General features: G+C 33.8%; 1 protein-coding gene across 3 annotated transcripts in view; it reads left to right on the forward strand.

Annotated features, from left to right (window-relative positions):
* The window catches only part of LOC106172028 (synapsin), a 51,821-nt gene extending 42,424 nt beyond the window's left edge, over positions 1 to 9,397 (forward strand). For all 3 annotated transcript variants that reach the window (XM_087015194.1, XM_013552604.3, XM_087015195.1), the window contains 6 exons: positions 2,975 to 3,037; positions 3,837 to 3,979; positions 4,393 to 4,467; positions 4,769 to 4,871; positions 5,180 to 5,493; positions 5,892 to 9,397. In XM_087015194.1, coding sequence (XP_086871320.1) covers positions 2,975 to 3,037; positions 3,837 to 3,979; positions 4,393 to 4,467; positions 4,769 to 4,871; positions 5,180 to 5,493; positions 5,892 to 6,066 — 873 coding nt within the window. In that variant the 3' untranslated portion in view covers positions 6,067 to 9,397. The remainder of the gene's footprint in view (positions 1 to 2,974; positions 3,038 to 3,836; positions 3,980 to 4,392; positions 4,468 to 4,768; positions 4,872 to 5,179; positions 5,494 to 5,891) is intronic.
* The last annotated feature ends 4,557 nt before the right edge of the window (positions 9,398 to 13,954 follow it).

The raw sequence follows: 13,954 nt of genomic DNA on the forward strand, positions 1-13,954 counted from the left end.
TGCTCTTTGAATTGGATTTTGATCTTGTTTTCTACATAAATATACTTTTTTATTCAAGTCAAATTTCCTTGCCCTTATTCAGTCATTCTTAATATGTAAAACCAAAAACATATTTTTTATTTTGGCATCTCATGTTAATTCCTTGCCCTCTTTCACCACCATAACCCTCTTCACTTGATCTTGAATTTAGGCTTTTCTTAATAAATTCTTTAATAAGTGACATACTGGTATCATACAAAACCTATCAATACAAACTGTCTCTTCCCAATTTTGATACCAAAAATTTACCCCAATGTCTAAAAGTATGGTACTAAGTAAAAAAGATATTTGGATTGGTAAGAAGTTTTTTTTTTTTTTTTTTTTTTTTTTTTGTTCAGAATGCTTTTGTTGGCCTCATGGGCTAAATATTGTACTTACACCTACTTATAATATATAAATGTATTATTTATACAGATTACTAGTATTTCTTTTTATTTTACGAATCTATTTAAAAAAAAAACTCTCAATGACTACACATACGTAGCCAAATATAGCTGCTACATTTGATAATGTCCTCTACTATTAGTCATAATTGTCCAAATTTTTAATGGTTGTGTTTTTCAGCCTCTGCCACCTTATTTTTAGCTGACCTTTTACGTTTAAAGAGAAAGGTTAAGATTTCACAGATGTTGGCCTCAGTATTTTATTGTTTGATGTGCTGTAATATCTTACTCAGCGTTGAAGAGATTTTAATTGGACCCAATTAAGTTCAGTTCATAATATTTCTGAATAATGGAATTTTACATCATTTATGAGACACCCACATGTGCAGTTGATATTGGTTTGTCACCATTAATTTTGCCAAATAAAAATTTACTCATAAAAGAAAAGATATTATTTAAACATTCTGTGTGCTTTTCTGGACATCGACCAGATTTTCTGGGGAGGAAAATTCCTAAACTAACACTAATCAGTGGCCAGTGGGTGAGGCCACAAACAGATTGATTTATTGATGGAAGTCATATCTAAATTCTGTCGGAATTTAGGCACAAACACATACTGTAGTTTAATATCTACATGTATGTCATCCTTGTCAAGTTTGCTCATCCTCGGATGTAAGCAGTAAAGGAAGTTTAGTTTTATGATAGATTTTTTACTCCGCCCTGGAACTATACACAAAACCAAATGTTGCATGATGGTGGTGGGAGAGTTGCAAAGGAACACAAAATCTTTCTGCCTCCTGCTCTTTCTTTTTGAATGAAAACTGTCCAGTATCCAGGCAAATATCTGTAAATTTTCACAGTATCATATTTCCATAATGGTATCTGAGCCTTGTTACTAGTAGCATGAAATACATGATGAACAGTTTTCAATTGCATCATTGACAAATTTATGGCATTTACCCACAATCACTCTAATTCCACTTTTTTCTTTTAAAATAAGCAGAATAAATGGTTACATGCATTCCTCACACTAGGTACATTCCTTTTAAGGAATAACAATTTCCTTATTAATAGGCTGTTGTATTTATCCCCCCCCCCCAGAGCCCCATACAGAGCTGAGCATCTTTAGTACTTGCATTTTTCAGACTATATTATTTTTTTTCTTAAGTTCCATTTCTGCTTATTTAACAAGGATGAAACATACTTTAAGCAGTAAGCACTGAGTCTGTCTACTTATCCAATACCTGTAGATTATAATTAGCTCAAAGACTGAGAAAATCATGTAATATATTAAGTAATATCTTTCTGATTATCTAATCACACAAAGGATCCATTCCTTTAGCAAGATCTGAGAGACCTTTAAGAATATTAGGGCCCAATGACAAATATACGAGAAAAAGTCCCACAATACTCCAGTTGAGGAGCCCCCCTACTTGTGCTATATTTGCTCCTTATAATAACAGATTTAAGGTTTAAAAAAAAACAAAAAACTAAGGGCTAGTCGGTGTATATTCAGTATGGATATGAATTTAGTACATGGCACCAAAATAGTGACACAGTAAAGTCTTTTTTCAGTTTTTATCCTGGTGTATTTTAGTACAACCAGTACAAATCGTGAAAGGTCATGAAATTGGTAGCTTCAGCCTCAGTGAGTCAGAGATCCAAAAATGTAATGAAATTACAACATGTAGTCCATGTACTAGGGTGAAGCTTCTGTTTTAAATGTGTGTGTTTTGGAAAGAGGCGAGTGAGTCACCAGCACAGAGCAGGTAGATACGGGAGTACTAGAACTCTGGAAGAGTATTTTGGAGGTTGATACCCTTAGAGGTGTGGGATTTAAATCACTGGTCCATTTTTAGATTTAATTACTTTTCCTCCAAAGTCGCAGGAAGTTATTTTTTATGGTTTAAGGTAACGTTGATGATGGATATGCATAAGCTCCACTTGGTTGATATGCAGAATCATTTGTGCATACATTTGTAAAAAACATACATCAAAGATAGTGCAATTTTTTACGATTATTATGTGTATGTCATTGATCAATGTTGGAGTGTATGATGAACAACCTAAACCCCTGAAATTAATGTGCATATAATAATAATAATAATAATAATAATAATTTTTATAAGTAATGAAAATATTCATTTAGAGTTAGTTAATATAATGCGTGAAGCATGAATATTGTTGTTGTAAATGGTTAAAATATCTGATACAGTACAGATACAGTTGCCTCATAATTAATGAACAGTATTGAATTGCAATTTCTTTGATTTCAATTTAGATATATTTGGTTTGATATAGTTCTAGACTTGCCATAGTAAAATATTACAAGAATTCTTTTCAGTAGAACTGTATGGATGCCATAAACCATCCACTACATGTATATGAAATTTTTCCGTTTTGTTATCATCTTATTCTATTTTAATTCATCAACTTTTTTAAGCATTTGATTGCTTTTCATGTTGCAGCATGTCTAAATGTCAAACTGGCAATGTTTCAAATGGATTTATTTTTCATAATGTTAATATTAAAGATTTGTCTGTTCATTTCAGCTGGTGACCCCCAAATTTCCTGTGGTAGTAAAAATAGGACATGCTCACCAAGGAGTAGGGAAAGTAAGTACTGAGTTTGAATATTTACACTGTAGAAATCAATATTCATGTGCATATTTGTTTCTGTAACAAATATATTTTATCTTAAAAGAATTATATAGAAAGGCAGAGATAGAACAGAACTTAGATGTAGATGTAAGATGCAGATTTTGAAAAAAAAAAGAGATGTCTTATACATCGTATATTTGACTAATTTGTAAAAAAAATTGATGAACAAGTCATAGATGAAAAATTTACTATTATTCATTAATCAAGACTATTAAACTGATACTTTTTTTTTCTCAAGTTCCTGTTTAATTTGTACCAAGTATCGTGTTTTTATTTGAAATTACATATTACTGTTATCATTAATTTTCAGACCAAACTTGAAAGTCAGTAAACCAAAAAATATTAGGCTTCGTTCACATGCAATGTCTATTTTCTAAATTCTATTTTCTATTCGCGCTATCTTATGATCACGGTCTGTGCACTGAATATCCCGCCGCGTAATTACTGGCAGCGCGAGCCAGTTACTTATAGTAACTTATAATAACTGGCTCGCGCTGCCAGTAATAACGCGGCGGGATATTCAGTGCACAGACCGTGATCATAAGACATACCGCAAATAGAAAATAGAATTTAGAAAATAGACATTGCATGTGAACGAAGCCTTAATTAGTTGATTTTCTTTATTTAAACAACGGAAATAGATGGGAACTAAACTTCCTTGTTTTACTTAAACATGTTCTGTTATTTCAGACTGAATTTGAAAATCATTAGTGATCTTAACTTCCTTGTTTTAAGTGAACACCTGTTGTTATAGATTAAATGTGAAAATCACTATGACTACCAAGACGTGGCTAGTGTGGTAGCTGTCACCAACTGTTACTCCACCACCGAGCCCTACATAGACGGCAAATATGACATCCATGTACAGAAAATAGGAAATAATTACAAGGCATACATGTGAGGATGCCCTTTCTTTTCTCTCTATTTAATCTGGACTAGCTCTGTTACATCTTTTTTTATCCTGTAAAACTTGTTGACATATCTAGTTCAGACTTAATTTTAATAAATTAAAATTTCAAAAAGTTCACATGAGTTATACCTACTAGAACTACAGTAGTAAGTTGTAAATTTTGCATATGATATGAAGTGATAAAATAGAATGTGGATGGGAAGGATATTATGGAGGGGTACATGTGCAGACTTATATACATTTGCATTAGATTTGACTTAATGTATATGAAACTGAAAATGACCAAATGTATTTAAAAGTTTTTATAAATAAAAATGAATTTAGTAACAATTATTTTATTAAGTTTTATATAATAATATTATCTCATCTACATGTATGTCACTGTTGTTGTTGTATCCAGGAGGAAGTCTATCTCAGGTAACTGGAAAGCCAACACAGGTTCAGCCATGCTGGAACAGATTGCCATGAATGACAAGTAAGTTGAAGTCCATCTGATAAAACTCTCTAACTTATATAAAATAATTGGTCCAGTTCTGAAAGGCAGAGTTTGGTAAACAATTTTGTTTAGGCTCTTTTCACATCAACCTGTACATTAATACTTTATCAATACAGGTTGTACTGGCAAATTGCGATAGAGGAGATTGAAATGGAGAAGATTGCCATTGTTTCAGAGATTGTGATATATAGTATTCTACAATCAACCCCATATTAGGACAGCCTTATTAGTGAACTGTGGCTAATTGATCAGTTTGATATATGTCCATATGTGTTATTAGGTTCAAACTATGGGTGGATGAATGCAGCCAGTTATTTGGAGGTTTGGACATCCTAGCCGTGGAAGGAATTCAGGGCAAAGATGGGAAAGAATACATAATTGAGGTAGGTATTGATATTATCATAGAGGTAAGTTTCGATAGGACAGACCAGCATTTGGGTTGATAACTAGGCATAGTTTAACTCAAATTCGAAAGGGTGACTGGGCAAAACCTGAAACAGTAGTATAATCAGAGATGTGAGAGGCAATTAATACAAAGTGATTTGGTAAAAACGTCATTTCTAAAGGGACTGGATGGCATTAGACATATCGACCCAGCATGTTTAGAAAGGATTTACATTTCTACCATGATCTTTAGAGACAAGAAAAATGTATAAATTTCACTGAACATGTGATTTGTTATTATTTTAAGGTGAATGATTCTTCCATGAACCTGCTTGGCGAGTCCCAAGAGGAGGATAGAAAACTCATTGCTGACCTAGTTCTCCAAAAATTGCAAATTCATTGTCGGCCAGTGAACAATTCTGTGCATCGAACCCCCAGCACCAGCGCCCTCTATCATTATGCTATCAATGGGAAACCTGACGTCAGCCCGCCAAAGCCTAGCCCAGCACAAGTGCCACAATCTCTGCAACAGCAACAATACCAGCAACAACAACCAATGCAACAACAACAACAACAACAAATGCAGCAACAGCAGCAGATGCAGCAACAACATCAGTCAAGGTAAATTTTGTGAAAAATGTCTGCATCATTCTTTTGTCTTTACTGCTTAGAAGGTGTTTTTATATACAAAAATTGTAATAAAATTTGAATAACAAAATTTATTCTTATTTCTACAATGAAGTATTTGTGAGATATTTTTAATGCCATTAAAGTAGAATGCATAAAATATAAATCTTTAAAAATGAATGACTGTTAAGTGTTAAGTGACAATACCCTGAGTTTTACATCTTCAGTATAACTGACTCAGAGGTTTCAGTTTCCAGAAAGTTATGAAACCCAGGGCAATCAGTTGGGAATATGTACAACAATTCAGTAAAGATATAAACTAACAAGAATTAACATTCTTAGTGTACAAAGTAGATCTGCATTAAATGAATCATTTCCCACACCCATTTCAGACCCCCACCTCCACAGCCACCCCAGGGACAGCCACCCCATCCCCACCCCCAGGCCATGGCTAACAACCAGAGACCCAAGATGACAGAGGAAGAAGTACTCAGAGATTTGGAAGACACCGACGACACCATGAAGAATCTAAGAAAAACCTTTGCTGGCATATTTGGAGAAATGTAATGTAATTTTTACATCTAAGTTAATATGTAATACATTCAATATGTGTATCTGTATTATGAAGCTGTAAATATCATGTGACTTTAACATATAAAATAAGGATCATACTGTATATCAATACAGAAATAAAAAATATCGCTTGCATAAACGTTAATGTTTTAAGATCAATTGATAAATGTGAACTAATTTGAATATATTGTACATATTAAAGCATAAAGATTATACATATAAAGGGATATGACATAGTGATATAATACTGATAATCCTTTTTTGTCTAGATTCCCATAGTGTGTTTCATAAACTCTGAAGTATTGCAGTATGCATGCTTTATTTATGAAACTGTCGAGAGAGAGTATTTTTCTCTGTTGGGTAAGGCTAATGTCACTAGGAGCAATGTATCACTTTCTGTGATGATGACAAATGAAAACTGAAAGTCAAATTTCATGAAGAGAAAAGTGAAAATCAAAAATAATGATGTAATTAAGTCAAAGCTCTCAAAACCTCCAATGATGAACCAACTTCCTAGGTCAATATTTATCAAACAATGCTGTTGTCTAAACTGAAGGAGATAAATGGATTTCTAACAATGATAAATGGAAGGAAAATTTATGGCTTGACAACACGCATTGCTATCAGAACCAAAACAGGCATAAATATCTGTGGCAGTATTAGTAATGTATAGTTCATAGTAATTATGGCTCTCATCAGATTCCATTGAGGTTTTTGACACGCAAAATAATGGAAGGACTAACATATATAACCATGATATACAGAAGCTGATGGCAAACCTTTAAAGGCATAATAATATTGTTTATTGAGGAAAACTGCATTGTTTTGAGGTAAGACTGGCACTTTTTAATTCTGTCAACAGCTATAAGTATATGGTAATAGGCATAGTCTCCGTTTTTATATGTATGAATGTGTATGGTGTTTTGCCATCTTTATGTAGCATAATTGTTAGTTGTGGAAATAATTAGATTTGAAAAATGTAGATTTCAGATAAGTGTCTTTTTTTAGAGTTCATATATGAACATCATTGCTTCTGAACTGCAAAAAGCTGTAAAATGCTATAAATTTGTAAAAGTACTGAAGTAACACAAATGCAGAGTTTCAAATTAGATGAAATAACCATAAACCATACATACCTTTTGTAGAAGATAGTATTACAGATATATGTTAGCCGTAAAAATGTAGTTATGTATGTATGTATTCATATGTACGAGTTCAAATGGGGGGATGGGTTATTCCTGTACATGTTCTGTAAAGACTGCTGCTTTCATGTTATTCATTGCACATTTTAACATGTAGATTTAGATGGACTGGTAGGTTTGTTTGTGGAAAGTTATCTTCCATCTTCCTGCAGTGTCTGTTTCACTACGTCATCGTGTCATGTCATTGTCAGAATAATTGCTGCTACATTCAGTTTTCCAGAGCAAAGGCATTCATTGAGTAAAAGATACTGGGTTATGTTAGACGTAAGCTTGTCAATGAAAAAATTGGAAACTGTAAATTAATCTGAAATTAGCCTAAATCAGTTTTAAAACAGGAATAAACTTGTTCAAATGATTTTACATTGGAAATTAGCTTGAAACTGAATTTAAACCTTTTTTGATCAGAAATTGGGCTGAAAAAATTCAAAATGACTCTATGCTAGGAATTGGCCAGAAACAGGGTAACCCAGCCCCTTCCTCTCAAGTCTGGATGGGCTCTTGGATTGATTTAAATTAGGAGTAAGTTAAAAGCCAGACACACCATTTTATGTTTTTAAATTAAGAGTAATTTAAAAGCCAGACACATCATTCTTTCTATTATGTCAATTGGTGTCTTCATTTAAAGGGGTCATTATCTTACTGTACTTTGTTGGCAGTAAAACTCTCTGGGACATTCTGGTAAAAATAGATAACAGTTGATATATATAAAAAATAGATAACAGTTGATATATATAAACATAAGAAGCTAGCGATAACCTAATTATAAAATATTACTTTCCTGGACCTGCCAGTTCTTCCATCTCACAAATAAAGTAGTGCCATTACTTTATATTAAGCCATATGTGCACCCAGTTTAGAAAAGTGGCCATCATCTATGCATTAAAGCTCTAATTTACACCAAAACGTGTGGTTTAAAGAAAAAAAATGGCAGTGCTCATTTACAAAAAAGCTATGTCATCTTCAGAAATATGTAAACTTTTCTCCTTAATAATTTAAGGTAACTTTTTGTGATAAAGTATATTACACACATATCGTATGTTTCCTTAATGTGAAGCCAAGCATATTTTATAGTCACTTCATTGTGTGAAGGTTAGTCCTCTGGTCTTGTTTCACAATAAGTCTTCTGTAGATCTGTAACTGATTTTACAATTTTGTCCAGTTTAGGTCCAATAACAGATTTAAAAACTATATATAATATATTTAATAATTATGATCATTGCTATATTGATTTCTTACACTAAATGGGATTTTCTCATTTTTTGTAGAGTGAGAAACCTGCATACATTAATCCACGCTCTGGAATCTGTCCAGAAACCTCGCAATCCCCATAATAGCTAGCTAAGGTAACGAGACCTACAGTCTCTTTGGCTCTGTAATCTCGACTTAGACCCTTTCCCCATCGAGTGGTATACGGGACTGCACTGGTCCAATTTGAGAGATAGACAACTTCATTTTCTGGCTATTTTACAAAAAAGTCGACTAAACAGAACCCCAAACTCGACTCGGCCAATTAATTTACTTAAATATACAGCTGGAGGCGAGCGTTTGTCGAGTCTGCGAAAGGCAATAAAGCCCTCTGTATCGTAATTATAGGCAAGGGCACGACGAAGTGGACCGGTACAGTTAGGTGTACTGCTCGATGTGACAAGGGTCTGGTTTAAGTCACGTTGGAGCCAATTTATAGTCAGTTTAAGGCATCCACATTAAGAATTCCCTGGTTCGGTAGTGTTGATTTTATTGCGCCAGACTTAAGAAGTACTGTGACTTTTGCTGTTCACTATACTCGTGGTTGAATGGAATAATTACGATAACTTGCTTGGAAAACATGCTGTGGGCCCACCAGATAAATTATAATCAACACTTGAATCAGAATCTTCATAATGTGCATGCATTAAAATGACTCCATATCGTTTAAGAATTATTTTTTGTCCAATTTCAACAGAGCTAATGCCTCACATTTTTGTTGCAAACATGGATGGAGTTTTTGTCTTGTTGTCGAGGTTATGGTTTTGTTGCAGGATTCTTTGAAATAAGAAGTGCACATTTTGCTGCTGAATGCTTGTTGTATTGAATATGATTCTGTCGAGTTGGTGATTATAAATAACTTGCCAACAGCAAACATTTTTTTTCTTTTTGTAAATCCCTTAATAATGAGATAACAGCCTACTCTCTTGGTGTAATGCGAGAGATATTATATCGTATCAAATGTAATATGTTAATAAGAATTAATTTATTAGAAAAAGAGAGAGAAGCGATGTCATACTATTACATGTACAAATAATGTGTTTTGAATTAAAATTGACACTATTTATTTGCATACGTGCTTGTGGAAATAAAATATTATTTATGTTCCAAATTTTCACTTGTTGTGTTTTTTTTCTTTTTTTATTGCTCTGTGGTTTTAAAGAAATTATAAGATATTCCAGACGCTTGTTTCTTGTAATTGTTAATTTGGAGTGACAGTGTATGAAGGTTGTTTTTATTGAAGAAAGGTCTCCCCTTCCTTTGAAACTAATCTTACCAAAGGCAAAAGGCGTCCTGCCAAATGTTTACGTTGAGGTACTTCTCGTGCATGTATGTGTGCTTATATATTCTCCTGATAACTTTCAAATTAAATAAAACTTTGTTCAATATTATTTTCAGAAGAGGAAACAAAATTCTTATTTGTAATTAAAAGCACATATTTCAGAGATATGATGACTTAGTAGTAGGTATAATTTTGTTGACAATTTTCAGTGTGGAAAGTGCTATTTGCACGCCAGCGCATTTGGTAAGCGTAACATTCAATCATTCTCATGCCACCCCCTAGATTTTAACTACCAATTACGGTTATATTAAGATCCAATTACATTATTCAAATGTTTTGAAATAAAACGTTGCTGAGGAAACGCAGAATTTACTGATTTTCATTCCTGTTTTTTACCGGAAGTACCTATTTTAGCATAGCACATGTTGGGGGCATGATCAGATGACACTTGTTTTCTGCGATTTAAAAAGCCTTCAGGACATGCATGTCTAGAGTGCATTTTACCCTTTTTAAAGCAAATGATTAATTTCCTTGGATATTTTAGAAACATTCGTTCTATCACTAAGCTACTTCCAATCCAAAATTTGATGGAAGTGCAATCCATAAACCCGTTTTCGAGTTGTAATATCTAAATGTTACCGTTTATTTTATATTACACATAGGCTTTTTAATACTACCGAAATAATCTGTTTAGTGACTTACTAAACGAGAATTGTGAGATAATACCATTTAATAATTTTCTTCGATTTTAATGATCTTCTCTGCATATTAATTGATTTTAATTGAAACTGAAGGAAAATTAACTGAATATCTTTATGTACAAAGATCCTGCAAATGCTTCACAGATATTTTTTAAAATATTTTTTATTAAAATGAAAGAGATTCCATAGTTCTAATCGTTGTTAACGGATGCACGGCTTTTTGGAAATTGAAGGAATTCCAGTATCAATATCAAAGTCATTTGTTCTTTGTAGATAAAATTTATAAATTGCATTCAAATCGACAGCAAGTTTAAATTAAGATCTCTCGGTCCATTTTTCCTGAGCACAATAAACCAGCGATTGCAACAGAGGCGATCTCTTTGACCCGTTCGTCCAGGTGGCGCAGAATGTCTTGCAGGGTAAAAAGAACTCGGTCAGAAGAACAGTGGACTACGTTGGAACAGGCAAGAACCGCCACACATATGGTCCCGTGGATAACTCTGAGGTCTGAGTCAAGCTGTAAAGTTTATTTTATTTCATTGTGACATTTTTAATCGCTGGAGTCCATTATAACCGTTTCCTTTTTGTTTCTTAACATTTGACCACGATTCGCCAGAGCTTATTAAAAGTGAAAATCCCTCTTATCTTTCCTGCCTTACATCCAGTATTTAAATAGACCCGTCCAAGCTTTGTTTCTGAGCGTGGTGGGAGTGGAGTGAAACAAGACAAACTGCCTAAATACTAAACATACTCGTACATATATTTCAACTTTTACTGATTCATTTTAAACATTTTAAAAAATCAAGAAGAGTGATATTCTAGAGATATTCTAGTTCCTGCTTGTCTTTTGGCCGCCTTTTTATATATTATTCAAATTTTACTGCCAATTCTTTGCGCGACAATGTATCTGTTGTGAGTGATATGTGTAATATTTCAGGCACGTCGAGGTTTGGTTTCATTTTACTAAAAGTATCTAAATTAAATTTTCAAGCAGTCCAAATCACATTTTTTTTTCTAAAAGGTATGCAGACCGCTGTTACAATTTCATGATAGAAACGGGTTGTCGACATTCTATGTCTTAGTAAAATTCATTTTTAGTGAATTCTCACCATTTTTGGAATTAGACCAGCCGCAAGATTGTACAGCAAGGCAACAAGCGATGACTTTATAGACTATAAAAATTTATTTGTGTTTAATAAATAAAGCACACCCTTTCACAGGGCATATTTTCAAAATGAAGCGATCACAGGATAATTCCATTTTTACCCCCTTGCATTTTTTTCTAACCAAAGCATTCTACGAAATTGTTGTCAAATTTTAATAATTGAATTGCAAAGTCCCATTTGAGTATTCTTGTATTCTTAATGTGTGTTATTTGACTGGAGTGAAAAAAGTGTTAAAATGAAAGATGTTTATAACAATACATTGATAGAAAACTGTTCGTTTTTTATATATTTGTGTATGAGTTCAGTTTTTTTTTTCACAAAAGATGGTTCACGTATCCTGTTGAATATCGAAAAGAATTCTTCTACATGAGCAGGCAAAAAAAATTGTTGCATTTACATACTAGTAACAAAGGCGTCGATCCATATATTTATACCTTTAAAGAAGACCAAAATGGGTTCCGTTTATTATAAAACTAGGACATATCCTAAAGAATTGCTTTTGCGAAATAGATCATGGATTTTTCTGGAAATTGAAATAGTAATGAGAACATTATAGATGGTGAGAAAAATTTATGTGCAGAGTGGTTTGGTTGTAGTTATTTCACAATATAATACTGTTTAGACATTTTTCTTATCACAAGTAATTCTATTCTGTGAAACATATAAAACGATCCTCGGAGAACAGTGGCCGTACTTGTAATACAAACTGCTGTAGACTGCTTTCCAGCGTTACTCTATTGTTCGTGTATCCAGTATACGTCTACCTCGTGTTATGCGAACCGTTTTCATGCGTCTATAGGGAATCACATTCTATACACATTTTAGATGACTTTTAACTCTAAATTCGGCAGCGAGCGCGTTCACGGAGCCAAAGTGTTTTAATACAGCAAAAATAGTCGGCATACACTCTCGAAATGACTTTATAATTGAGTTTTCCCCATTTGCCGTTATTAAAACATCTTAATGGTCGACACTTCACTGTCTCTCTCACGCTGTCCGCCAAGCGCTCGATATAATTCTGATTTATTCCACTACTGCACATAGCACATTTAACAAGATATTCCGTTCCAAACTGGTAACTCAGGTCGTATTTACACTTAAGCTGGGACGGCCTAGCTTATTACTGTGCAAATTATCTCTGGAGATTGTGTGATGAAGATTTCGAGCCATTTCAAACGCTGAGAACGGGTGGGCAGGACAATGATAAAGTTTAAATCCAACAGCATAAATAGAGGCAATGGAGGAATTAGATCGGCTTTCTTCAATTTAAAATTCTTATTTTTGCAGAGAGAGAGAGAGAGAGAGAGAGAGAGAGAGAGAGAGAGAGTACTGTAAGCCATCAAAAATGGCTGGGGTTCTACGGGTGCATTTCCAGCAAGCTGTTGACAGTTAACCATCGTATCCTTTCTGAAAGACACGCTTTTACGAACATCTACTCCTTCCATTTCCGACACTCGATTGACTCCCAACGGCAAGAAATTGGAATCGCATGTATCGCTTAGATAGCACGGTGCTGACTAAAGCCGTTATGCTTGAAATGTTACTGTAACCTAACTTTAAGAATATGTACCTACACATATCTTTCCAATCACACGACACTGGATCTCCAAACATAACTCCCGATCGTCTTTGGTATATTGCAGATAATTCCTTAAGCGGAGCTTATTCGAAGATGTTAAATAATATGATCGACGGGGGAGGTCGTTTACACATTAAGCTTAACCGGCCCGCAATGAATCTAGTGTGAACTGACACTATCTACCAACTAAAATCATAATTCCACAAGCTTTTTGAGGCGAACAAACGTCGACGAGTTACTGAATGTAAATTGCTTGCATTTATGAACGAGCTATAGGCGCAAACGTAGGCAAATATCCATAAATCTTCTCATGCCAATCACACACAGAAATAAATATTCGTAATAATTCATCTAAAATACCTCTCTGTCATTTTCCCTGTTATTTGAGAAGCATTTACGATGTTTAATGTCCCATTAAAACACCATGCCATTAGTCTTCTTTCTCATTTTTTTCAAACAAAATTAGAAGCTATATTTGTACAGTTCGCAGATCCTCATGAGACAGATTCAGAAGATGAAGTTAAATAATTTGGTTGAGAAGACGACGTAATCACATGTAACATCTTAGTGATAATACATTATCTACTTGTCTCTAAGAGCATTTGCCTACTCTCATGATGCTACATACGTCGAGTTTGTGCTATCAGGAAGGCGTATTATACCACTATGCACTTAAAAGGTATATAATGAGCATTAAAAGGTATATA

This window comes from Lingula anatina, chromosome 6, assembly GCF_051362555.1.
Source record: "Lingula anatina isolate TDL-2025a chromosome 6, LinAna3.0, whole genome shotgun sequence".
NCBI lineage: Eukaryota > Metazoa > Brachiopoda > Lingulata > Lingulida > Lingulidae > Lingula > Lingula anatina.